General features: G+C 52.3%; 1 protein-coding gene across 1 annotated transcript in view; it reads left to right on the top strand.

The window, feature by feature from the left end:
* Positions 1-27,584, top strand: part of LOC134957218 (cytochrome P450 4B1-like) — a 122,120-nt gene that overhangs the window by 9,855 nt on the left and 84,681 nt on the right. The window contains exons 2-5 of the mRNA XM_063938920.1: positions 9,258-9,402; positions 10,938-10,979; positions 15,031-15,158; positions 17,246-17,370. Of these exons, the coding sequence (XP_063794990.1) occupies positions 9,258-9,402; positions 10,938-10,979; positions 15,031-15,158; positions 17,246-17,370 (440 nt within the window). The remainder of the gene's footprint in view (positions 1-9,257; positions 9,403-10,937; positions 10,980-15,030; positions 15,159-17,245; positions 17,371-27,584) is intronic.

Here is a 27,584-nt window from a genome sequence, read left to right as displayed (position 1 = left end):
AGGAAAAGCTGGGCTGCTGTGGATAAAACGGCTGCTGTGGATACTGGCTGGAACCAGACTGTTGTTGGCACGGAGTGGATACTGGCTGGAACCAGTTAAATAATAAATGTAACTTGAGAGCGATGAAATATGGAATGATGTGTAGATCTTGAGAGCGGTGAAATAATAATATCAATGGTGAATGGTAATCTGCAGAAAAGGGTACCGGCACTTTAAGAAGAGCTGACCTCTGCTGGAAGCTGGATGCTGAAAGCAGGTGGAACTGTAGCTGGAAGCAGATTAATCCAAATGGATAGGAGAGTCAGGCTACACCGCAGGTGGAATGCTGGTGCGGGTCTCTTTAGTGGAAGTGTGGAGACAGGAGCTGGAACCTGGAAAACAACCACAGGAGAGAGACAAACTGGAACTAGGTTTGACAACCAAAGCACTGACGCCTTCCTTGCTCAGGCACAGCATATTTATACCTGCAGCAAGGAAGGTATTGGCTAGGCAATTGTGCAGATTAACAATACAGACAGCAGATTGGTGGAAATGATCAGATGACAAAATCCAAGATGGCTGCGCCCATGCAGACACTTGGAGGAAAGTTTGGTTTGTAATCCATGTGAGAATTGAAACAGTAATGGCGGCGCCGGCCACAGGAGACAGGAGACGCCAGACTGATGAATGCACATCTAAACCACGCGGGCACAGCGGAGGCCGCGGCTGACGTAATCGCCACTCTGACACTCTGCATGCAGGAACTCAGGGACAGCGGCGGAGGCCGCGGGAGACGCCATTCCAGATGTAACATGGCGCCGCGGTGACCGCGTCTCAGAGTGACAGGAGAGGAGGCAGGAATGTGGACATCAGTATAACAGATGGGGTCCGGTCCTGGAACGCTGAGCCAGCCTCAGGAGGCATCTGAAGGGTAAGTAATGGCGTCCAGATACCCGGATCGTGACAGGGAGAATGTGAAGGAGGAGATGTTGACAGGTCGCGTTCCGCTTGAGTTGACAATTTTCTCACCAGCAGTTCTTTGAACCCCTGCAGACTTGTGTCTGCCGGAAAGAGAGATCCAACGTAGGTTTTAAATCTAGGATCGAGCACGGTGGCCAAAATGTAGTGCTCTGATTTCAACAGATTGACCACACGTGAATCCTGGTTAAGCAAATGAAGGGCTCCATCCACAAGTCCCACATGCCTAGCGGAATCGCTCTGTTTTAGCTCCTCCTTCAATGCCTCCAGCTTCTTCTGCAAAAGCCTGATGAGGGGAATGACCTGACTTAGCTGGCAGTGTCTGAACTGACTTCACGTGTGGCAAGTTCAAAAGGTTGCAGAACCTTGCACAACGTTGAAATCATTCTCCACTGCGCTTGAGACAGGTGCATTCCACCTTCTTTGCCTATATCGTGGGCAGATGTATAGGCTTGAATGGCCTTTTGCTGCTCCTCCATCCTCTGAAGCATATAGAGGGTTGAATTCCACCTCATTACCACCTCTTGCTTCAGATGATGGCAGGGCAGGTTCAGGTCTTTTTGGTGGTGCTCCAGTCTTCTGTATGCGGTGCCTGCACGCCGAAAATGGCCCGCAATTCTTCTGGCCACCGACAGCATCTCTTGCACGCCCCTGTCATTTTTTAAATAATTCTGCACCACCAAATTTAAGGTATGTGCAAAACATGGGACGTGCTGGAATTTGCCCAGATGTAATGCATGCACAATATTGCTGGCGTTGTCCGATGCCACAAATCCACAGGAGAGTCCATTTGGGGTAAGCCATTCTGCGATTATCTTCCTCAGTTGCCGTAAGAGGTTTTCAGCTGTGTGCGTATTCTGGAAAGCGGTGATACAAAGCGTAGCCTGCCTAGGAATGAGCTGGCGTTTGAGAGATCCTGCTACTGGTGCCGCCGCTGCTGTTCTTGCGACGGGAGGCAATACATCTACCCAGTGGGCTGTCACAGTCATGTAGTCCTGAGTCTGCCCTGCTCCACTTGTCCACATGTCCGTGGTTAAGTGGACATTGGGTACAACTGCATTTTTTAGGACACTGGTGAGTCTTTTTCTGACGTCCGTGTACATTCTCGGTATCGCCTGCCTAGAGAAGTGGAACCTAGATGGTATTTGGTAACGGGGGCACACTACCTCAAGAAATTGTCTAGTTCCCTGTGAACTAACGGCGGATACCGGACGCACGTCTAACACCAACATAGTTGTCAAGGCCTCAGTTATCCGCTTTGCAGCAGGATGACTGCTGTGATATTTCATCTTCCTCGCAAAGGACTGTTGGACAGTCAATTGCTTACTGGAAGTAGTACAAGTGGTCTTACGACTTCCCCTCTGGGATGACCATCGACTCCCAGCAGCAACAACAGCAGCGCCAGCAGCAGTAGGCATTACACTCAAGGATGCATCGGAGGAATCCCAGGCAGGAGAGGACTCGTCAGAATTGCCAGTGACATGGCCTGCAGGACTATTGGCATTCCTGGGGAAGGAGGAAATTGACACTGAGGGAGTTGGTGGGGTGGTTTGCGTGAGCTTGGTTACAAGAGGAAGGGATTTACTGGTCAGTGGACTGCTTCCGCTGTCGCCCAAAGTTTTTGAACTTGTCACTGACTTATGATGAATGCGCTGCAGGTGACGTATAAGGGAGGATGTTCCGAGGTGGTTAACATCCTTACCCCTACTTATTACAGCTTGACAAAGGCAACACACGGCTTGACACCTGTTGTCCACATTTGTGTTGAAATAATTCCACACCGAAGAGCTGATTTTTTTTGTATTTTGACCAGGCATGTCAAGGGCCATATTCATCCCACGGACAACATGTGTCTCCCCGGTGCCTGAATTAAACAAACCACCTCACCCTCAGAATCCTCTTGTCAATTTCCTCGCAAGCGCCAGCAACACCCATATCCTCATCCTGGTGTACTTCAACACTGACATCTTCAATTTGACTATCAGGAACTGGACTGTGGGTGCTCCTTCCAGCACTTGCAGGGGGCGTGGAAATGGTGGAAGGCGCAAGCTCTTCCCGTCCAGTGTTGGGAAGGTCAGGCGTCGCAACCGACACAATTGGACTCTCCTTGGGGATTTGTGATTTAGAAGAACGCACAGTTCTTTGCTGTGCTTTTGCCAGCTTAAGTCTTTTCTTTTTTCTAGCGAGAGGATGAGTGCTTCCATCCTCATGCGAAGCTGAACCACTAGCCATGAACATAGGCCAGGGCCTCAGCCGTTCCTTGACACTTCGTGTGGTAAATGGCATATTGGCAAGTTTATGCTTCTCCTCAGACACTTTTAATTTTGATTTTTGGGTCATTTTACTTAACTTTTGTGTTTTGGATTTTACATGCTCTCTACTATGACATTGATCATCGGCTTTGGCAGACGACGTTGATGGCATTTCATCGTCTCGGCCATGACTAGTGGCAGCAGCTTCAGCACAAGGTGGAAGTGGATCTTGATCTTTCCCTATTTTTTTAACCTCCACATTTTTGTTCTCCATATTTTTAATGCGCACAACTAAAAGGCACCACAGGTATACAATGTAGATGGATGGATAGTATACTTAATGGATGATGAGTGACGACACAGAGGTAGGTACAGCAGTGGCCTACCGTACTGCTATATACAGTATAATGGACCTGCTGGACACTGTCAGCAGACTGCTAAACTACTAGTATAAAAAAAAAAGCCACCACAGGTGTACAGTGTAGATGGATGGATAGTATACTTTATGGATGACGAGTGACGACACACAGGTAGGTACAGCAGTGGCCTACCGTACTGCTATATACAGTATAATGGACCTGGTGGACACTGTCAGCAGACTGCTAAACTAGTACTACTAGTATAAAAAAAAAGCCACCACAGGTATACAATGTAGATGGATGGAGAGTATACTTTATGGATGACGAGTGACGACACAGAGGTAGGTACAGCAGTGGCCTACCGTACTGCTATATACAGTATAATGGACCTGGTGGACACTGTCAGCAGACTGCTAAACTAGTACTACTAGTATTAAAAAAAAGCCACCACAGATATACAATGTAGATGGATGGATAGTATACTTTATGGATGACGAGTGACGACACAGAGGTAGGTACAGCAGTGGCCTACCGTACTGCTATATACAGTATAATGGACCTGGTGGACACTGTCAGCAGACTGCTAAACTACTAGTGTAAAAAAAGCCACCACAAGTATACAATGTAGATGGATGAATAGTATACTTTATGGATGACGAGTGACGACACAGAGGTAGGTACAGCAGTGGCCTACCGTACTGCTATATACAGTATAATGGACCTGGTGGACACTGTCAGCAGACTGCTAAACAACTAGTATAAAAAAAGCCACCACAAGTATACAATGTAGATGGATGAATAGTATACTTTATGGATGACGAGTGACGACACAGAGGTAGGTACAGCAGTGGCCTACCGTACTGCTATATACAGTATAATGGACCTGGTGAACACTGTCAGCAGACTGCTAAACTACTAGTATAAAAAAAAGCCACCACAGGTATACAATGTAGATGGATGGATAGTATACTTTATAGATGACGAGTGACGACACAATGGTAGGTACAGCAGTGGCCTACCATACTGCTATATACAGTATAATGAACCTGGTGGACACTGTCAGCAGACTGCTAAACTAGTACTACTAATATAAAAAAAAAGCCACCACAGGTATACAATGTAGATGGATGGATAGTATGCTTTATGGATGACGAGTGACGACACAGAGGTAGGTACAGCAGTGGGCTACCGTACTGCTATATACAGTATAATGGACCCGGTGGACACTGTCAGCAGACTGCTAAACTACTAGTATAAAAAAAAAAGCCACAGGAGTGTTTTTCAGGCAGACAAACGTATACTGGTGGTCACTGTCAGCAAAACTCTGCACTGTACTCCTGCTATAGCTGCTCCCCAGTCCCCACAATTAAGCAGTGTGAGCACTCAGCACAGATATATCATGCAGCACACTGAGCACAGATATGGTATGGAGCGTTTTTTTCAGGCAGAGAACGGATAAAAAACTGGTGGTCACTTATCAGCAAAACTATGCACTGTACTCCTCCTAACAGCTGCTCCCCAATCCTCCCCACAATTATAATAAAATAAACAAGCAATCAGATCAACTGTCTCGCAGAGAGGACGCCAGCCACGTCCTCTCCCTATCAATCTCAATGCACGTGTGAAAATGACGGCGTCGTGCGGCTACTTATATAGAATCCGAATCTCGCGAGAATCCGACAGCGGGATGATGACGTTCGGGTGCGCTCGGGTTAGCCGAGCAAGGCGGGAAGGTTCGAACCTGCCTCGGACCCGTGTAAAATGGGTGAAGTTCGGGGGGGGTTCGGTTTCTCTGAAACCGAACCCGCTCATCACTAGCGTGCAGTAATGTAAGTCACACTGCCATGTACCCAGAGTCTGTGCGTGCAGTAAGGTAAGTCACACTGCCATGTACCCAGAGTCTGTGCGTGCAGTAAGGTAAGTCACACTGCCATGTACTCAGAGTTTGTGCGTGCAGTAAGGTAAGTCACACTGCCATGTACCCAGAGTCTATGTATGCAGTAAGGTATGTCACACTGCCATGTACCCAGAGTCTGTGCGTGCAGTAAGGTAAGTCACACTGCCATGTACTCAGAGTCTGTGCGTGCAGTAAGGTAAGTCACACTGCCATGTACCCAGGGTCTGTGCGTGCAGTAAGGTAAGTCACACTGCCATGTACTCAGAGTTTGTGCGTGCAGTAAGGTAAGTCACACTGCCATGTACCCAGAGTCTATGTATGCAGTAAGGTATGTCACACTGCCATGTACCCAGGGTCTGTGCGTGCAGTAAGGTATGTCACACTGCCATGTACTCATAGTCTGTGCGTGCAGTAAGGTAAGTCACACTGCCATGTACCCAGAGTCTGTGCGTGCAGTAAGGTAAGTCACACTGCCATGTACTCAGAGTCTGTGCGTGCAGTAAGGTATGTCACACTGCCATGTACTCAGAGTCTGTGCGTGCAGTAAGGTATGTCACACTGCCATGTACTCATAGTCTGTGCGTGCAGTAAGGTAAGTCACACTGCCATGTACCCAGAGTCTGTGCGTGCAGTAAGGTAAGTCACACTGCCATGTACTCATAGTCTGTGTGTGCAGTAAGGTAAGTCACACTGCCATGTACTCATAGTCTGTGCGTGCAGTAAGGTAAGTCACACTGCCATGTACCCAGAGTCTGTGCGTGCAGTAAGGTAAGTCACACTGCCATGTACTCAGAGTCTGTGCGTGCAGTAAGGTAAGTCACACTGCCATGTACTCATAGTCTGTGCGTGCAGTAAGGTAAGTCACACTGCCATGTACTCATAGTCTGTGCGTGCAGTAAGGTAAGTCACACTGCCACGTACTCAGAGTCTGTGTGTGCAGTAAGGTAAGTCACACTGCCATGTACTCATAGTCTGTGCGTGCAGTAAGGTAAGTCACACTGCCATGTACCCAGAGTCTGTGCGTGCAGTAAGGTAAGTCACACTGCCATGTACTCAGAGTCTGTGCGTGCAGTAAGGTAAGTCACACTGCCATGTACCCCGAGTCTGTGCGTGCAGTAAGGTAAGTCACACTGCCATGTACTCATAGTCTGTGCGTGCAGTAAGGTAAGTCACACTGCCATGTACTCATAGTCTGTGCGTGCAGTAAGGTAAGTCACACTGCCACGTACTCAGAGTCTGTGCGTGCAGTAAGGTAAGTCACACTGCCATGTACCCAGGGTCTGTGCGTGCAGTAAGGTAAGTCACACTGCCATGTACTCAGAGTTTGTGCGTGCAGTAAGGTAAGTCACACTGCCATGTACCCAGAGTCTATGTATGCAGTAAGGTATGTCACACTGCCATGTACCCAGGGTCTGTGCGTGCAGTAAGGTATGTCACACTGCCATGTACTCATAGTCTGTGCGTGCAGTAAGGTAAGTCACACTGCCATGTACCCAGAGTCTGTGCGTGCAGTAAGGTAAGTCACACTGCCATGTACTCAGAGTCTGTGCGTGCAGTAAGGTATGTCACACTGCCATGTACTCAGAGTCTGTGCGTGCAGTAAGGTATGTCACACTGCCATGTACTCATAGTCTGTGCGTGCAGTAAGGTAAGTCACACTGCCATGTACCCAGAGTCTGTGCGTGCAGTAAGGTAAGTCACACTGCCATGTACTCATAGTCTGTGTGTGCAGTAAGGTAAGTCACACTGCCATGTACTCATAGTCTGTGCGTGCAGTAAGGTAAGTCACACTGCCATGTACCCAGAGTCTGTGCGTGCAGTAAGGTAAGTCACACTGCCATGTACTCAGAGTCTGTGCGTGCAGTAAGGTAAGTCACACTGCCATGTACTCATAGTCTGTGCGTGCAGTAAGGTAAGTCACACTGCCACGTACTCAGAGTCTGTGTGTGCAGTAAGGTAAGTCACACTGCCATGTACTCATAGTCTGTGCGTGCAGTAAGGTAAGTCACACTGCCATGTACCCAGAGTCTGTGCGTGCAGTAAGGTAAGTCACACTGCCATGTACCCAGAGTCTGTGCGTGCAGTAAGGTAAGTCACACTGCCATGTACTCATAGTCTGTGCGTGCAGTAAGGTAAGTCACACTGCCATGTACCCAGAGTCTGTGCGTGCAGTAAGGTAAGTCACACTGCCATGTACTCAGAGTCTGTGCGTGCAGTAAGGTAAGTCACACTGCCATATACCCAGAGTCTGTGCGTGCAGTAAGGTATGTCACACTGCCATATACCCAGAGTCTGTGCGTGCAGTAAGGTATGTCACACTGCCATATACCCAGAGTCTGTGCGTGCAGTAAGGTAAGTCACACTGCCACGTACTCAGAGTCTGTGTGTGCAGTAAGGTATGTCACACTGCCATATACCCAGAGTCTGTGCGTGCAGTAAGGTAAGTCACACTGCCATGTACCCAGAGTCTGTGCGTGCAGTAAGGTATGTCACACTGCCATATACCCAGAGTCTGTGCGTGCAGTAAGGTAAGTCACACTGCCACGTACTCAGAGTCTGTGTGTGCACTGTCACAGTTGCAGGAGATGCGATGTGTCAGACACGATTAGAAAGTGTACTGGAGATGGCGAGTCTTATTGGTGTGGTACGGCAGTGCCGCATGTGTGTGGCGGATAGTGGCTGCGTACAGAGACGCAGAATGCTCACATAGGGTCCTGGCACGGGGCTGGTGCATATGACAGTGCTACTTCTACAGACGCACCAAGTGGTCACTGGGCATCTGCTGGCAGCCGGTGTCTCAGTCCTGCACACTTGAACGTACGGCTGCACATCGGGGGAAGGGCCGACACTAGCAGCACAGGCGCAACTACTGCACCAGATGGTAACGCGGTCGCAGCAGCAGGCGACTCAGAATGAGCCCCATAGTGGAGCCTATTTATGAAGCAGTGATAACCCCTTACTTTGTCTTATTGCCAGAGGAATGTTATCACTCAACACCCGTCACTGGGGTCCTCCGAGTCTCAGCCGGGCGTGCGAGTGGCGACTTCTCCCCATCAGCACTGCTTCATCTCCTCACTATCCTGCACCAGTGTGCTGCCCGGCGTCTCGCTTCCTCCTCCCTCGGGGCAGATGTATCATTACTAAACGCGGCAAAACCTCTGACATCACTGCAAGCAAATGCCGCAGACACTGGGGGTTATTCAGGTCGCATCGTTCATCCATGTGACGGCAATAACCCCATTGGCTGCGCTACTGCCTGATTGACAGGCAGAGGTGTTCTTGGGGTGAGGGGGGCGACAATGATTACTGGCAGCATATATTATTTGTTGTATTTAGACAAGACATTATGCTTGTTGGGGCACAGAAGGGTCCGACTATGGGGAGGGGGCAACAACAGTGGGGAGGCATTCAATTTACCGGTTCTCAAGATCCCGGCTGTCAGGAGGCCACCGATGGCGGAATCCCGACACTTGGTAAAACACCGGCGGTCTGAATTCCGACCACCAGCCGAAATCCCCACTTGGGTGGTGGTCCACGCCACCAACCGAGGGGGAATGTAAGTCGCCATCGGGCCCGAAGTGTGGCAGCGCAGCGACCACTGAAATCCCATCAGCCGGAATATCATACTGATCCCCAACAGTGGCCTACAGGTGGAAAACAGTCAAACCCAGAACCTCTTCTATGATAGGACTGATGGTGCAATAGTCTGATGGTGCAATAGTCTGCGCCGGTAGCCTGCTATAACACATTTCTGTTACATTTTATATCACATCTCTTCATCTTTTTTAACAGTTCAAAGGAGACGGGACTGATATGGACGTCATGGAAGGATTTGCGAAGCAGTATGAATATGGATACCCGCTGTGGATTGGAAGCTTCTATGCGTCACTCATGGTCGGTCACCCGGAGTATGCGAAGGCCATTCTGACTCGGCAGGGTGAGGAGTGACGCTGGTTGTGCATTTTCTGTATATATGAGAGCACAGGTTCTCAAACTCGGTCCTAAGGACCCCACACAGGCCATGTTTTCCAGGTCTCCTCACAGAATCACAAGTTAAACAATTAGCTGTCAGTGAGTAATGACTACACCTGTGCGCCTGCCAGGTGACCTGGAAAACATGACCTGAGTGTGAGAAGCGCAGTATTAGAGAGTGTGAAAGGCGCAGTCACTTAGGCAGAGCGACAGTTGTCAGTCTCATTATTACTGCCACTGATTGGATTACGTTTGTTGGGTCCATTTATCGATGATCAAATTTGCAATGTGAACGGGCAGCGTTATTAGTGCCCAGGATCATATCAGGTGTACACATCACCCGGAATGGGCAGGGACAGGGGGTTCTAAAGGAGTCCATCCCATGCACCGGATGTATTTCTGGCGGAGGGATCCTGGAGAACCCTGCTGGAACTACATCCCCCGAAGTGTAGCCCATAGACAGCATCATATCTGGCAGCATCGCACCCCCCATAGACACATATGAGGGATGTGGCTGCCGGCGGCAACGGAGGGATTACAGCAGGTGTCGGAGATATCAGCTACGACTCCTCCTTCATACATTCAGGGGTATATAAAATGGGATCCGGTCTGAAGATCGACACTGTCTAGGTCGACCATTATAGGTCGACAGTCACTGGGTCGACAGGGTTTCTAGGTCGACATGTGTTAGGACAACAGGGCAAAAGGTCGACATGAGTTTTTCATATTTTTTTCTTTTTTTTTTAAACTTTTTCATACTTAATGATCCACGCGGCCTTCGATTGGAACGGTAATCTGTGCCGAGCAAAGCGGTAGCGGGGCGAGGCACCTGGCTCGCCATGCGACACGGTGCATTAATTGGGGTTCCCGTCACTCTACGAAGAAAACAAAACCAAAAACATAAAAACATGCCAACCTTTTGATCTGTCGACCTAGAAACCCTGTAGACCTAGTGACTGTCGATCTAATGATCCGCACCCTTTTCAGAGACATGGCAACAAATATTGTTTGATAAATGGGCCCCAAAGACTGTCTGTGTGTCCTGCCTCGTCCTGCAATGTGGTGTATGTACCCGGTGTATAATGTCCCTGCTGGACTTCAGTACATAACAGACCCCAATAGCGGCATCACCATAGACATCTGTACATTATATCCTCATGTAACATTATAACGCCTGCTGAAGGGTCCTCACTTGTACATGTTACCGGTGTGATACTCGCCATGTCCTCACGTGTACATGTTACCGGTCTGATACTCGCCATGTCCTCACGTGTACTTGTTACCGGTCTGATACTCGCCATGTCCTCACGTGTACTTGTTACCGGTCTGATACTCGCCATGTCCTCACGTGTACTTGTTACCGGTCTGATACTCGCCATGTCCTCACGTGTACTTGTTACCGGTCTGATACTCGCCATGTCCTCACGTGTACTTGTTACCGGTCTGATACTCGCCATATACCATGAATATGTCTTAACGAATGAAACTGTCTCCTCACAGATCCAAAGGACCTTACCTATCGCTTCCTAGTCCCATGGATTGGTATGTAACATTGCAGTGTGACGTCAGTAATTGTGTGTATTGTACACTCCCGGGCGCTGTGATCTGATGCTGACAGCAGCCAAAGGCGAAACGTTATCATATGGAGAAATAATAGATGTCCTGCAGGCCATGTGTATATATCCCTGTGTGCGGTCAGGGAGGTAGGAGGCACTTGTCTCATCTGAAGCATGTGGGCCTGGGGAAGAGAGGCGCCCCAGGAGGACGCTACGTCTCCACAGGGTGTTAGGGGACAGGCAGCGCAACTAGAATGGTTCCCGGCCTAGTACTGAGCTCCAAGGTTCCCCGTCTCTCCCTTATCACTGATGTGTGGGCACAAGCTGGTGACTCCCCCTCTGTTGAGGTTAGTGGTAGCATGGCCCCGGTCCAGGGCTTCAGTGCAGTTACATGAGTGCGGGGGGGGGAATACACGTTCCTCACCACTGTGTGACTGAGGTGTCCAGGTCACAGGAAATCACAGGACAGTCCGTGTAAGAGACATCTGAGCATCTCTTGGACAGACATGAGGGACACTTAGATGAAATGTTCTGAGGGCTCTATGCATGAAGCGGTGAAAGAGTGGAGAATCAGACCAGTGGAGAAGTTGCCCAGGGCAACCAATCAGCATCTCCCTTGCATTTTATAGAATGTACTTGATAAAGGCTTCTTTCAAATCTGATTGGTTGCCCTGGGCAACTTCTCCACTGGTTCTGTTCTCCACTCTTCTCACTGCTTCATGAATAGAGCCCTCATCAATGAGATCAGTCATGGTCTGTGCTGTCCTGGCACCCAGAAAATAGAGAGATTATTATAAATCTCTCTGCGGCTTATCTATAGAGGTTATATGATTTATATAACGTCCTCTTACAGAAGAAGCGCAATCAAAAACATTTTTAATGCGTCCCCTGCATGTAGGTAAGAAGCCTACTGCCCACCATCCACTGTGTAATCCCAGCCCCAGCGAGCGGCACAACTACCAGCGCTGAAACCCCACCGCAACTAATCCGCATTTACAGGGTAATTCAGAGTTGTTCGCTCTTTATTTTTTTCCGCTACGGAGCGATTAGTCGCAAACTGCGGATGCGCAATGTTCGCAGTGCGCCTGCGCCAAGTAAATTTGCACAAAAGTTTGGTATTTTACTCACGGCGTAACAAGGTTTTTTCATCGTTCTGCTGATAGTAGTGTGATTGACAGGAAGTGGGTGTTTCTGGGCGGAAACTGGACGTTTTATGGGAGTGTGCGGAAAAACGCAGGCGTTTCAGGGAAAAACGCGGGAGTGGCTGGAGAAACAGGGGAGTGTCTGGGTGAACGCTGGGTGTGTTTGTGACGTCAAACCAGGAACGAAACTGACTGAACTGATCGCAGTGTAGGAGTAAGTGTCGAGCTACTCAGAAACTGCTAAGAAATTTCTATTCGCAATTCTGCTAATCTTTCGTTCACAATTCTGCTAAGCTAAGATACACTCCCAGAGGGCGGCGGCTTAGCGCGTGCAATGCTGCTAAAAGCAGCTAGCGAGCGAACAACTCGGAATCACCTCCTTAGAGGGTTATTCAGAGTTGTTAGCAAACCAAAAAAGTTAGCAATTAGGCAAAACCATGTGCACTGCAGGTGGGGCAGATGTAACAAACATGTGCAGAGAGAGTTAGATTTGGGGGGGTTATATTGTTTCTGTGCAGGGTAAATACTGGCTGCTTTATTTTTACACTGCAATTTAGATTTCAGATTGAACACACCCCACCCAAATCTAACTCTCTCTGCACATGTTACATCTGCCCCCCTGCAGTGCACATGGTGGGTCATTCCGAGTTGTTCGCTCATTAGCTGCTTTTAGCAGCATTGCACACGCTAGGCCGCCGCCCTCTGGGAGTGTATCTTAGCTTAGCAGATTTGCTAACGAAAGCTTAGCAAAATTTCTCGTAACGATTTCCCCACAGTTTCTAAGTAGCTCCAGACTTACTCCTCCAGTGCGATCAGCTCAGTCCATTTCATTCCTGGTTTGACGTCACAAACACACCCAGCGTTCGCCCAGCCACTCCCCGGTTTCCCCAGACACTCCTGCGTTTTCTGCTGGCACGCCTGCGTTTTTCTGCACACTCCCATAAAACGGTCAGTTTCCGCCCAGAAACACCCACTTCCTGTCAATCAATCACACTCCGATCAGTAGAGCGATGGAAAAGCTTTGTTACGCTGTGAGTAAATTAGCAAAGTTTTGTGTCAAATAACTTGGCGCAGGCGCGCTGCGTACCATGCGCATGCGCATTTTCCACCAATTCGCTCCGTTGCGAAAATCTGCAATGAGTGAACAACTCGGAATGACCCACATGGTTTTTCCCAGTTGCTTAATTTTTAGGTTTGCTAACAACTCTGAATAACCCCCTTAGCTTGTATATGTGTAAGTTAGTCAGTGAAAGCAAAAGTCTGATCTGTTGTATATTTGCACCATTGAGCAACGTTAGTAAATTACTGTGACTATGGCCCTCATTCCGAGTTGATCGCTCGCAAGGCGATTTTAGCAGAGTTACACACGCTAAGCCGCCGCCTACTGGGAGTGAATCTTAGCTTCTTAAAATTGCGACCGATGTATTCGCAATATTGCGATTACTAACTACTTAGCAGTTTCAGAGTAGCTTCAGACTTACTCTGCCTGTGCGATCAGTTCAGTGCTTGTCGTTCCTGTTTTGACGTCACAAACACACCCAGCGTTCGCCCAGACACTCCCCCGTTTCCCCGGCCACTCCTGCGTTTTTTCCGGAAACGGTAGCGTTTTTTTCCCGCACGCCCATAAAACGGCCTATTTCCGCCCAGTAACACCCATTTCCTGTCAATCACATTACGATCGCCGGAGCGATGAAAAAGCCGTGAGTAAAAATACTATCTCCATTGTAAAATTACTTGGCGCAGTCGCAGTGCGAATATTGCGCATGTGTACTAAGCGGAATTTCACTGCGATGCGATGAAAAATACCGAGCGATCAACTCGGAATGAGGGCCTATGGCCCTCATTCCGAGTCGTTCGCTCGTTAAATTTCTTCGCATCGCAGCGTTTTTCTGCTTAGTGCGCATGCGCAATGTTCGCACTGCGACTGCGCCAAGTAAATTTGCTATGAAGATAGTATTTTTACTCACGGCTTTTTCTTCGCTCCGGCGATCGTAGTGTGATTGACAGGAAATGGGTGTTACTGGGCGGAAACACGGCGTTTTATGGGCGTGTGGATAAAAACGCTACCGTTTCCAGAAAAAACGCAGGAGTGGCTGGAGAAACGGGGGAGTGTCTGAGCGAACGCTGGGTGTGTTTGTGACGTCAAACCAGGAACGACAAGCACTGAACTGATCGCAGATGCCGAGTAAGTCTGAAGCTACTCTGAAACTGCTAAGTAGTTTGTAATCGCAATATTGCGAATACTTCGTTCGCAATTTTAAGAAGCTAAGATACACTCCCAGTAGGCGGCGGCTTAGCGTGAGCAACTCTGCTAAATTCGCCTTGCGAGCGATCAACTCGGAATGACCTCCAATGGACCTTATTCAGTAAGGATTGTAAAATTGCGATTCACAATCTGTCCATTTATCAAAAGACTGCGCATGTGCAGCGTTCGCATTATGCACGCGTGAGCAAAAATAGCGACAGAAATTGTGTACAGATCGTGATTGCAAAGCAGCCGCTGTTTGACTGACAGGAAGTCGCCGTTTTCTGGGTGTATCTGAACATAGGCAGGCGAGCCCAGGCGTATTTAAGGGGGGCCTCTGACGTCAGCGATGACCACTTCCAGCCTCTTGTGTCACAAGGATTGTGGATGACCTTGCCTGGGGCAGATGGGAAAAATGTTTGATGTTCCGGGAATTGCGTATGGTTTTGCGGTCAGCCCGCATATTACGATGCATTCACCATTTCTGCAATGGGCGTTTTTTCTCTATTTCTGTGCAGCAACTATCTGATTATAGCAAATGCTTTTTAGCAGAATCCTTACTGAATGAGATCCTATATCTAACTAAAATCCAGCTCAGGTCACTGTATATCTCCATTGCTGTTCCCTAACTACTGCGTCTGTGTCACCAGGGAAAGGGCTGCTGGTCTTATCAGGACCCAAATGGTTCCAGCACCGCAAGCTGCTGACTCCGGCCTTCCACTATGACGTCCTGAAGCCGTATATCGGACTGATGTCAGACTGCACCAATACCATGCTGGTAAGGGGAGAATGCATTCACTAAACGGGGGTAGCCTGGAGTCGGGACATTGTGACAGCCCCAGAGGTAGACAGTTATGGTGATTGCCTGAAAGTGGGTGTGCTGCGATGATTGGGTATGTTGCAATGATTGGGTATGTTGCGAAAATTGGGTATGTTGCAATGATTGGGTATGTTGCAATGAATGAGTATGTTGCAATGATTGGGTATGTTTGGGAATGTTGCAATGATTGGGTATGTTGCAATGATTAGGTATGTTGCAATGATTGGGTATGTTGCGATGATTGGGTATGTTGCAATGAATGAGTATGTTGCAATGATTGGGTATGTTTGGGAATGTTGCAATGATTGGGTATGTTGCAATGATTAGGTATGTTGCAATGATTGGGTATGTTGCGATGATTGGATATGTTGCAATGAATGAGTATGTTGCAATGATTGGGTATGTTTGGGAATGTTGCAATGATTGGGTATGTTGCAATGATTGGGAATGTTGCAATGAATGAGTATGTTGCAATGATTGGGTATGTTTGAGAATGTTGCAATGATTGGGTATGTTGCGATGATAGTGTATGTTGCTATGATTGTGTATGTTGCAATGATTGGGTATGTTGCGATGATTGGGTATGTTGCGATGATTGGCTTCCTGTAGCTTGAACTCTGGTCACCTAGTCCCTAATGACTTCTTATAACAAACCGAGTGAATACAACATTGAATTGTTGAGGCCTGGGTATAACTCAGAGGATTTGCTTTTCTCCAGGAGCGTGGGTGGTGCTGGTGATGATGGGAGGGCGGATGAATGTGGGACATTAGAGGAACCAGACATTGACCACTAATGACCTAATCTTATTTGTGACTTGTACACGCTCTCCTGGGCAGGTGTACCATCGGCGCGTTTCGCTCATTCAGTATTGTCCATTCAGTAGTCAGGCTCCTGGGTGATGATGTGAGACAGCATGGCGGGGTGGGCGAGAGGAATGCTGGGCTTAGGGATGTATATGAGGGGTGGGAGAGATAGGATCTGTATATGAAGACACATCTGTGTATATACAACTGAAGTGCCAACAGTCATAGGATGGCAGTATGTAAGGGTGATGGTAGGTGGTGCCACCACACTGTGATGTCTTAGAAATGGCCAGACCTGCATCAGTTGTAATCTAAGCTACTCATGGCTATGTGGTGTGGTTTTGTAGCGGGGCATAATAATGGGTGCCTGATGGATGGGACATTCTTCTATGGGGTCACATGTGTATTGGGAATATTACTCATGGAAGGCATTACTAGACCGTGGACAGCGCAGTGGCTGACCACGGGTGCTTAATGATCGTGGCCAGTGGCCTGTGGCCCAAATTGTCCATGGTAACAGACAAGCGACACTGGCTCACATCACATCTACATTCAATGCAGGAGGTACCAGACGCATATCCAGCAGGTCAGTGTAGCGGTCTTTAGTTTCCATGGGATGTGGGGGCAGAAGATCCACCAGACTGCCCTTTTTACCATTACGACCCCGGACACAGCGCCTCACCTGGGCTCATGACATTGGTAATAGGATCCTGGTGGGCTGGCAACATGTGGCATGGTCCGAGAGTCACGGCTCCAGTTGTTTCGGGCTGATGGAATGGTTCCAGTGTGGTGCAGACCCAATAAGGCCATGACCCCAATTGTCAACAAGGCACCATGCAGGCTGGTGGTGGTTCCATGATGGTGTGGGGTGTGTTCACGTGGCATGAGTTGGGTACACTGTGGGAAGCTTTCCAGACGGCATTGGTCAGCATCTCTCCAGAGGTCTTCCGTCCACTTGTGGAATCGATGCCACATAGAGTTGCTGCACTTCGGGCTAGAGGGGAACCTACATGATACTAGTCACCTATCCCGTGACTTTGGCACTTCCGTGTAAACTCTACCTACTATAAGCCAACAGATTACATACTGGCCATACTCTCCCATGGATATGTACACGTATGATCCGCTTACTAATCTGATAATAACATGTCACTACTAGCCACTCATACATCCCTATACTATGTGACAGCTAGAGGTCTAGATCCCTACAGTGTTAGTACATCACTTTGTATCTTGTTTAGGACACATGGGAGAAGCTGGTCCCCGATCAGAAGCCGCTGGAGCTCTTCCATTATGTCAGCCTCATGACCCTGGACAGCATTATGAAATGCGCCTTCAGCTACGAGAGCAACTGCCAGAAGGACAGGTTGGTACATGGTGGACACTTAGTGCTCCTCATACAGTGCTCTGTCAGGACGCTGGTGCCCTAGTGACTGCGCCGTCACACTGAGCGATGGAGTGGGGTACAGCGGATGGGTGTTACTGCCGCCCAGTCAGGGTCTCAGCGGAATCTGGCTCCTCACCATCGCTATATATTGGCTCCAATGACTGTGACGCTCTCAGCTTTGTGTATAATTGCTGATATACACTATGGGGAAGATTTATCAATCTAATGACACGTGGAGGTGATGCCGATGGCAACCAATCACATTCTAGCTTTCATTTTGTAGAATGTACATTAGAAATGATAACTAGAACCTGATTAGCGTCTATTGGTTACTATGGGCAATCACTTCAGACCCTCACATTAATGGCGGATCTATAGTGGGTGCCGGGTGTGCGGTGCAGACGGGCCCACACCGCACACCCTGCACCCACTGCCTTTACTTACTGGCCCATCAAGCCAGACACCATTATGCCAGACTCTGGCGTAGCGTGCGTCACTGTGACTGTCTCTCCCTGCACAGACTCTGGCGTAGCGTGCGTCACTGTGACTGTCTCTCCCTGCACAGACTCTGGCGTAGCGTGTGTCACTGTGACTGTCTCTCCCTGCACAGACTCTGGCGTAGCGTGCGTCACTGTGACTGTCTCTCCCGGCACAGACTCTGGCGTAGCGTGCGTCACTGTGACTGTCTCTCCCTGTACAGACTCTGGCGTAGCGTGCGTCACTGTGACTGTCTCTGCCTGCACAGACTCTGGCGTAGCGTGCGTCACTGTGACTGTCTCTCCCTGTACAGACTCTGGCGTAGCGTGCGTCACTGTGACTGTCTCTCCCTGCACAGACTCTGGCGTAGCGTGTGTCACTATGACTGTCTCTCCCTGCACAGACTCTGGCGTAGCGTGCGTCACTGTGACTGTCTCTCCCGGCACAGACTCTGGCGTAGCGTGCGTCACTGTGACTGTCTCTCCCTGCACAGACTCTGGCGTAGCGTGTGTCACTATGACTGTCTCTCCCTGTACAGACTCTGGCGTAGCGTGCGTCACTGTGACTGTCTCTCCCTGTACAGACTCTGGCGTAGCGTGCGTCACTGTGACTGTCTCTCCCTGCACAGACTCTGGCGTAGCATGCGTCACTGTGACTGTCTCTCCCTGCACAGACTCTGGCGTAGCGTGCGTCACTGTGACTGTCTCTCCCTGTACAGACTCTGGCGTAGCGTGCGTCACTGTGACTGTCTCTCCCTGCACAGACTCTGGCGTAGCGTGCGTCACTGTGACTGTCTCTCCCTGCACAGACTCTGGTGTAGTGTGCGTCACTGTGACTGTCTCTCCTGGCGAAGACTCTGGTGTAGCGTGCGTCACTGTGACTGTCTCTGCCTGCACAGACTCTGGCGTAGCGTGCGTCACTGTGACTGTCTCTGCCTGCACAGACTCTGGCGTAGCGTGCGTCACTGTGACTGTCTCTGCCTGCACAGACTCTGGCGTAGCGTGCGTCACTGTGACTGTCTCTCCCTGCACAGACTATGGTGTAGCGTGCGTCCCTGTGACTGTCTCTGCCTGCACAGAATCTGGTGTAGCGTGCGTCACTGTGACTGTCTCTCCCTGCACAGACTCTGGCGTAGCGTGCGTCACTGTGACTGTCTCTCCCGGCACAGACTCTGGTGTAGCGTGCGTCACTGTGACTGTCTCTGCCTGCACAGACTCTGGCGTAGCGTGCGTCACTGTGACTGTCTCTGCCTGCACAGACTCTGGCGTAGCGTGCGTCTCTGTGACTGTCTCTGCCTGCAGAGACTCTGGTGTAGCGTACGTCACTTTGACTGTCTCTCCCTGCACAGACTCTGGTGTAGCGTACGTCACTGTGACTGTCTCTCCCTGCACAGACTCTGGTGTAGCGTGCGTCTCTGTGACTGTCTCTGCCTACAGAGACTCTGGTGTAGCGTACGTCACTTTGACTGTCTCTCCCTGCACAGACTCTGGTGTAGCGTGCGTCACTGTGACTGTCTCTGCCTGCACAGACTCTGGCGTAGCGTGCGTCACTGTGACTGTCTCTGCCTGCACAGACTCTGGCGTAGCCTGCGTCACTGTGACTGTCTCTCCCTGCACAGACTCTGGCGTAGCGTGCGTCACTGTGACTGTCTCTGCCTGCACAGACTCTGGCGTAGCGTGCGTCACTGTGACTGTCTCTCCCTGCACAGACTCTGGCGTAGCGTGCGTCACTGTGACTGTCTCTGCCTGCACAGACTCTGGCGTAGCGTGCGTCACTGTGACTGTCTCTGCCTGTACAGACTCTGGCGTAGCGTGCGTCACTGTGACTGTCTCTGCCTGCACAGACTCTGGCGTAGCGTGCGTCACTGTGACTGTCTCTGCCTGCACAGACTCTGGCGTAGCGTGCGTCACTGTGACTGTCTCTGCCTGCACAGACTCTGGCGTAGCGTGCGTCACTGTGACTGTCTCTCCCTGTACAGACTCTGGCGTAGCGTGCGTCACTGTGACTGTCTCTCCCTGCACAGACTCTGGCGTAGCGTGCGTCACTGTGACTGTCTCTCCCTGTACAGACTCTGGCGTAGCGTGCGTCACTGTGACTGTCTCTCCCTGCACAGACTCTGGCGTAGCGTGCGTCACTGTGACTGTCTCTGCCTGCACTGACTCTGGCGTAGCGTGCGTCACTGTGACTGTCTCTCCCTGCACAGACTCTGGCGTAGCGTGCGTCACTGTGACTGTCTCTGCCTGCACAGACTCTGGCGTAGCGTGCGTCACTGTGACTGTCTCTCCCTGTACAGACTCTGGCGTAGCGTGCGTCACTGTGACTGTCTCTGCCTGCACAGACTCTGGCGTAGCGTGCGTCACTGTGACTGTCTCTCCCTGCACAGACTCTGGCGTAGCGTGCGTCACTGTGACTGTCTCTGCCTGCACAGACTCTGGCGTAGCGTGCGTCACTGTGACTGTCTCTCCCTGCACAGACTCTGGCGTAGCGTGCGTCACTGTGACTGTCTCTGCCTGTACAGTCTCTGGCGTAGCGTGTGTCACTGTGACTGTCTCTGCCTGCACAGACTCTGGCGTAGCGTGCGTCTCTGTGACTGTCTCTCCCTGCACAGACTCTGGCGTAGCGTGCGTCACTGTGACTGTCTCTCCCTGCACAGACTCTGGCGTAGCGTGCGTCACTGTGACTGTCTCTCCCTGCACAGACTCTGGCGTAGCGTGCGTCACTGTGACTGTCTCTCCCTGCACAGACTCTGGCGTAGCGTGCGTCACTGTGACTGTCTCTCCCTGCACAGACTCTGGCGTAGCGTGCGTCACTGTGACTGTCTCTCCCTGCACAGACTCTGGCGTAGCGTGCATCACTGTGACTGTCTCTGCCTGCACAGACTCTGGCGTAGCGTGTGTCACTGTGACTGTCTCTGCCTGCACAGACTCTGGCGTAGCGTGCGTCACTGTGACTGTCTCTCCCTGCACAGACTCTGGCGTAGCGTGTGTCACTGTGACTGTCTCTCCCTGCACAGACTCTGGCGTAGCGTGCGTCACTGTGACTGTCTCTCCCTGCACAGACTCTGGCGTAGCGTGCGTCACTGTGACTGTCTCTGCCTGTACAGACTCTGGCGTAGCGTGCGTCACTGTGACTGTCTCTCCCTGCACAGACTCTGGCGTAGCGTGCGTCACTGTGACTGTCTCTCCCTGCACAGACTCTGGCGTAGCGTGCGTCACTGTGACTGTCTCTGCCTGCACAGACTCTGGCGTAGCGTGCGTCACTGTGACTGTCTCTCCCTGCACAGACTCTGGCGTAGCGTGCGTCACTGTGACTGTCTCTCCCTGCACAGACTCTGGCGTAGCGTGCGTCACTGTGACTGTCTCTCCCTGCACAGACTCTGGCGTAGCGTGCGTCACTGTGACTGTCTCTTCCTGCACAGACTCTGGCGTAGCGTGCGTCACTGTGACTGTCTCTCCCTGCACAGACTCTGGCGTAGCGTGTGTCACTGTGACTGTCTCTCCCTGCACAGACTCTGGCGTAGCGTGCGTCACTGTGACTGTCTCTCCCTGCACAGACTCTGGCGTAGCGTGCGTCACTGTGACTGTCTCTCCCTGCACAGACTCTGGCGTAGCGTGCGTCACTGTGACTGTCTCTCCCTGCACAGACTCTGGCGTAGCGTGCGTCACTGTGACTGTCTCTCCCTGCACAGACTCTGGCGTAGCGTGCGTCACTGTGACTGTCTCTCCCTGTACAGACTCTGGCGTAGCGTGCGTCACTGTGACTGTCTCTGCGTACACAGACTCTGGCGTAGCGTGTGTCACTGTGACTGTCTCTGCCTGCACAGACTCTGGCGTAGCGTGCGTCACTGTGACTGTCTCTGCCCGCACAGACTCTGGCGTAGCGTGCGTCACTGTGACTGTCTCTGCCTGTACAGACTCTGGCGTAGCGTGCGTCACTGTGACGGTCTCTGCCTGCACAGACTCTGGCGTAGCGTGCGTCACTGTGACTGTCTCTGCCTGTACAGACTCTGGCGTAGCGTGCGTCACTGTGACGGTCTCTGCCTGCACAGACTCTGGCGTAGCGTGCGTCACTGTGACTGTCTCTCCCTGCACAGACTCTGGCGTAGCGTGCGTCACTGTGACTGTCTCTCCCTGCACAGACTCTGGCGTAGCGTGTGTCACTGTGACTGTCTCTGCCTGCACAGACTCTGGCGTAGCGTGCGTCACTGTGACTGTCTCTGCCCGCACAGACTCTGGCGTAGCGTGCGTCACTGTGACTGTCTCTGCCTGTACAGACTCTGGCGTAGCGTGCGTCACTGTGACGGTCTCTGCCTGCACAGACTCTGGCGTAGCGTGCGTCACTGTGACTGTCTCTCCCTGCACAGACTCTGGCGTAGCGTGCGTCACTGTGACTGTCTCTCCCTGCACAGACTCTGGCGTAGCGTGCGTCACTGTGACTGTCTCTCCCTGCACAGACTCTGGCGTAGCGTGCGTCACTGTGACTGTCTCTCCCTGCACAGACTCTGGCGTAGCGTGCGTCACTGTGACTGTCTCTCCCTGCACAGACTCTGGCGTAGCGTGCGTCACTGTGACTGTCTCTCCCTGCACAGACTCTGGCGTAGCGTGCGTCACTGTGACTGTCTCTCCCTGCACAGACTCTGGCGTAGCGTGCGTCACTGTGACTGTCTCTCCCTGCACAGACTCTGGCGTAGCGTGCGTCACTGTGACTGTCTCTCCCTGCACAGACTCTGGCGTAGCGTGCGTCACTGTGACTGTCTCTGCGTACACAGACTCTGGCGTAGCGTGTGTCACTGTGACTGTCTCTGCCTGCACAGACTCTGGCGTAGCGTGCGTCACTGTGACTGTCTCTGCCCGCACAGACTCTGGCGTAGCGTGCGTCACTGTGACTGTCTCTGCCTGTACAGACTCTGGCGTAGCGTGCGTCACTGTGACTGTCTCTCCCTGCACAGACTCTGGCGTAGCGTGCGTCACTGTGACTGTCTCTCCCTGCACAGACTCTGGCGTAGCGTGCGTCACTGTGACTGTCTCTGCCTGTACAGACTCTGGCGTAGCGTGCGTCACTGTGACTGTCTCTCCCTGCACAGACTCTGGCGTAGCGTGCGTCACTGTGACTGTCTCTGCCTGTACAGACTCTGGCGTAGCGTGCGTCACTGTGACTGTCTCTCCCTGCACAGACTCTGGCGTAGCGTGCGTCACTGTGACTGTCTCTGCCTGTACAGACTCTGGCGTAGCGTGCGTCACTGTGACTGTCTCTCCCTGCACAGACTCTGGCGTAGCGTGCGTCACTGTGACTGTCTCTCCCTGCACAGACTCTGGCGTAGCGTGCGTCACTGTGACTGTCTCTCCCTGCACAGACTCTGGTGTAGCGTGCGTCACTGTGACTGTCTCTCCCTGCACAGACTCTGGCGTAGCGTGCGTCACTGTGACTGTCTCTGCCTGCACAGACTCTGGCGTAGCGTGTGTCACTGTGACTGTCTCTCCCTGTACAGACTCTGGCGTAGCGTGTGTCACTGTGACTGTCTCTGCCTGCACAGACTCTGGCGTAGCGTGCGTCACTGTGACTGTATCTGCCTGCACAGACTCTGGCGTAGCGTGCGTCACTGTGACTGTCTCTCCCTGCACAGACTCTGGCGTAGCGTGTGTCACTGTGACTGTCTCTCCCTGCACAGACTCTGGCGTAGCGTGCGTCACTGTGACTGTCTCTCCCTGCACAGACTCTGGCGTAGCGTGCGTCACTGTGACAGTCTCTCCCTGCACAGACTCTGGCGTAGCGTGCGTCACTGTGACTGTCTCTGCCCGCACAGACTCTGGCGTAGCGTGCGTCACTGTGACTGTCTCTCCCTGCACAGACTCTGGCGTAGCGTGCGTCACTGTGACTGTCTCTCCCTGCACAGACTCTGGCGTAGCGTGCGTCACTGTGACTGTCTCTCCCTGTACAGACTCTGGCGTAGCGTGCGTCACTGTGACTGTCTCTGCGTACACAGACTCTGGCGTAGCGTGCGTCACTGTGACTGTCTCTGCCTGTACAGACTCTGGCGTAGCGTGCGTCACTGTGACTGTCTCTGCCCGCACAGACTCTGGCGTAGCGTGCGTCACTGTGACTGTCTCTGCCTGTACAGACTCTGGCGTAGCGTGCGTCACTGTGACTGTCTCTCCCTGCACAGACTCTGGCGTAGCGTGCGTCACTGTGACTGTCTCTTCCTGCACAGACTCTGGCGTAGCGTGCGTCACTGTGACTGTCTCTCCCTGCACAGACTCTGGTGTAGCGTGCGTCACTGTGACTGTCTCTCCCTGCACAGACTCTGGCGTAGCGTGCGTCACTGTGACTGTCTCTTCCTGCACAGACTCTGACGTAACATGTGTCACTGTGACTGTCTCTGCCCACACAGACTCTGGCGTAGCGTGCGTCACTGTGACTGTATCTGCCTGCACAGACTCTGGCGTAGCGTGCGTCACTGTGACTGTCTCTCCCTGCACAGACTCTGGCGTAGCGTGTGTCACTGTGACTGTCTCTCCCTGCACAGACTCTGGCGTAGCGTGCATCACTGTGACTGTCTCTCCCTGCACAGACTCTGACGTAACGTGTGTCACTGTGACTGTCTCTGCCCACACAGACTCTGGCGTAGCGTGCGTCACTGTGACTGTATCTGCCTGCACAGACTCTGGCGTAGCGTGCGTCACTGTGACTGTCTCTCCCTGCACAGACTCTGGCGTAGCGTGTGTCACTGTGACTGTCTCTCCCTGCACAGACTCTGGCGTAGCGTGCGTCACTGTGACTGTCTCTCCCTGTACAGACTCTGGCGTAGCGTGCGTCACTGTGACTGTCTCTCCCTGCACAGACTCTGGCGTAGCGTGCGTCACTGTGACTGTCTCTGCCTGCACTGACTCTGGTGTAGCGTGCGTCACTGTGACTGTCTCTCCCTGCACAGACTCTGGCGTAGCGTGCGTCACTGTGACTGTCTCTGCCTGTACAGACTCTGGCGTAGCGTGCGTCACTGTGACTGTCTCTCCCTGTACAGACTCTGGCGTAGCGTGCGTCACTGTGACTGTCTCTCCCTGCACAGACTCTGGCGTAGCGTGCGTCACTGTGACTGTCTCTCCCTGCACAGACTCTGGCGTAGCGTGCGTCACTGTGACTGTCTCTCCCTGCACAGACTCTGGCGTAGCGTGCGTCACTGTGACTGTCTCTCCCTGCACAGACTCTGGCGTAGCGTGCGTCACTGTGACTGTCTCTCCCTGCACAGACTCTGGCGTAGCGTGTGTCACTGTGACTGTCTCTCCCTGCACAGACTCTGGCGTAGCGTGCGTCACTGTGACTGTCTCTCCCTGCACAGACTCTGGCGTAGCGTGCGTCACTGTGACTGTCTCTCCCTGCACAGACTCTGGTGTAGCGTGCGTCACTGTGACTGTCTCTCCCTGCACAGACTCTGGCGTAGCGTGCATCACTGTGACTGTCTCTCCCTGCACAGACTCTGACGTAACGTGTGTCACTGTGACTGTCTCTGCCCACACAGACTCTGGTGTAGCGTGCGTCACTGTGACTGTCTCTCCCTGCACAGACTCTGGCGTAGCGTGCGTCACTGTGACTGTCTCTCCCTGCACAGACTCTGGCGTAGCGTGCGTCACTGTGACTGTCTCTCCCTGCACAGACTCTGGCGTAGCGTGCGTCACTGTGACTGTCTCTCCCTGCACAGACTCTGGCGTAGCGTGCGTCACTGTGACTGTCTCTCCCTGCACAGACTCTGGCGTAGCGTGCGTCACTGTGACTGTCTCTCCCTGCACAGACTCTGGCGTAGCGTGCGTCACTGTGACAGTCTCTCCCTGCACAGACTCTGGCGTAGCGTGCGTCACTGTGACTGTCTCTCCCTGCACAGACTCTGGCGTAGCGTGCGTCACTGTGACAGTCACTCCCTGCACAGACTCTGGTGTAGCGTGCGTCACTGTGACTGTCTCTCCCTGCACAGACTCTGGCGTAGCGTGCGTCACTGTGACTGTCTCTCCCTGCACAGACTCTGGCGTAGCGTGCGTCACTGTGACTGTCTCTCCCTGCACAGACTCTGGCATAGCGTGCGTCACTGTGACTGTCTCTGCCCGCACAGACTCTGGCGTAGCGTGCGTCACTGTGACTGTCTCTCCCTGCACAGACTCTGGCGTAGCGTGCGTCACTGTGACTGTCTCTGCGTACACAGACTCTGGCGTAGCGTGCGTCACTGTGACTTTCTCTGCCTGTACAGACTCTGGCGTAGCGTGCGTCACTGTGACTGTCTCTGCCCGCACAGACTCTGGCGTAGCGTGCGTCACTGTGACTGTCTCTGCCTGTACAGACTCTGGCGTAGCGTGCGTCACTGTGACTGTCTCTGCCCGCACAGACTCTGGCGTAGCGTGCGTCACTGTGACTGTCTCTGCCTGCACAGACTCTGGCGTAGCGTGCGTCACTGTGACGGTCTCTGCCTGCACAGACTCTGGCGTAGCGTGCGTCACTGTGACTGTCTCTCCCTGCACAGACTCTGGCGTAGCGTGCGTCACTGTGACTGTCTCTGCCTGTACAGACTCTGGCGTAGCGTGCGTCACTGTGACTGTCTCTCCCTGCACAGACTCTGGCGTAGCGTGCGTCACTGTGACTGTCTCTCCCTGCACAGACTCTGGTGTAGCGTGCGTCACTGTGACTGTCTCTCCCTGCACAGACTCTGACGTAACGTGTGTCACTGTGACTGTCTCTGCCCACACAGACTCTGGCGTAGCGTGCGTCACTGTGACTGTATCTGCCTGCACAGACTCTGGCGTAGCGTGCGTCACTGTAACTGTCTCTCCCTGCACAGACTCTGGCGTAGCGTGCGTCACTGTGACTGTCTCTGCCCGCACAGACTCTGGCGTAGCGTGCGTCACTGTGACTGTCTCTGCCTGCACAGACTCTGGCGTAGCGTGCGTCACTGTGACGGTCTCTGCCTGCACAGACTCTGGCGTAGCGTGCGTCACTGTGACTGTCTCTCCCTGCACAGACTCTGGCGTAGCGTGCGTCACTGTGACTGTCTCTGCCTGTACAGACTCTGGCGTAGCGTGCGTCACTGTGACTGTCTCTCCCTGCACAGACTCTGGCGTAGCGTGCGTCACTGTGACTGTCTCTCCCTGCACAGACTCTGGTGTAGCGTGCGTCACTGTGACTGTCTCTCCCTGCACAGACTCTGACGTAACGTGTGTCACTGTGACTGTCTCTGCCCACACAGACTCTGGCGTAGCGTGCGTCACTGTGACTGTATCTGCCTGCACAGACTCTGGCGTAGCGTGCGTCACTGTAACTGTCTCTCCCTGCACAGACTCTGGCGTAGCGTGTGTCACTGTGACTGTCTCTCCCTGCACAGACTCTGGCGTAGCGTGTGTCACTGTGACTGTCTCTGCCTGTACAGACTCTGGTGTAGCGTGCGTCACTGTGACTGTCTCTCCCTGCACAGACTCTGGCGTAGCGTGCGTCACTGTGACTGTCTCTCCCTGCACAGACTCTGGCGTAGCGTGCATCACTGTGACTGTCTCTCCCTGCACAGACTCTGGCGTAGCGTGCGTCACTGTGACTGTCTCTCCCTGCACAGACTCTGGCGTAGCGTGCGTCACTGTGACTGTCTCTCCCTGCACAGACTCTGGCGTAGCGTGCGTCACTGTGACAGTCTCTCCCTGCACAGACTCTGGCGTAGCGTGCGTCACTGTGACTGTCTCTCCCTGCAC

This window comes from Pseudophryne corroboree, chromosome 9, assembly GCF_028390025.1.
Source record: "Pseudophryne corroboree isolate aPseCor3 chromosome 9, aPseCor3.hap2, whole genome shotgun sequence".
Classification (NCBI taxonomy): domain Eukaryota; kingdom Metazoa; phylum Chordata; class Amphibia; order Anura; family Myobatrachidae; genus Pseudophryne; species Pseudophryne corroboree.
The sequence above is the reverse complement of the archived record's forward strand: the minus strand, read 5'-3'. Positions and strand labels throughout refer to the sequence as shown.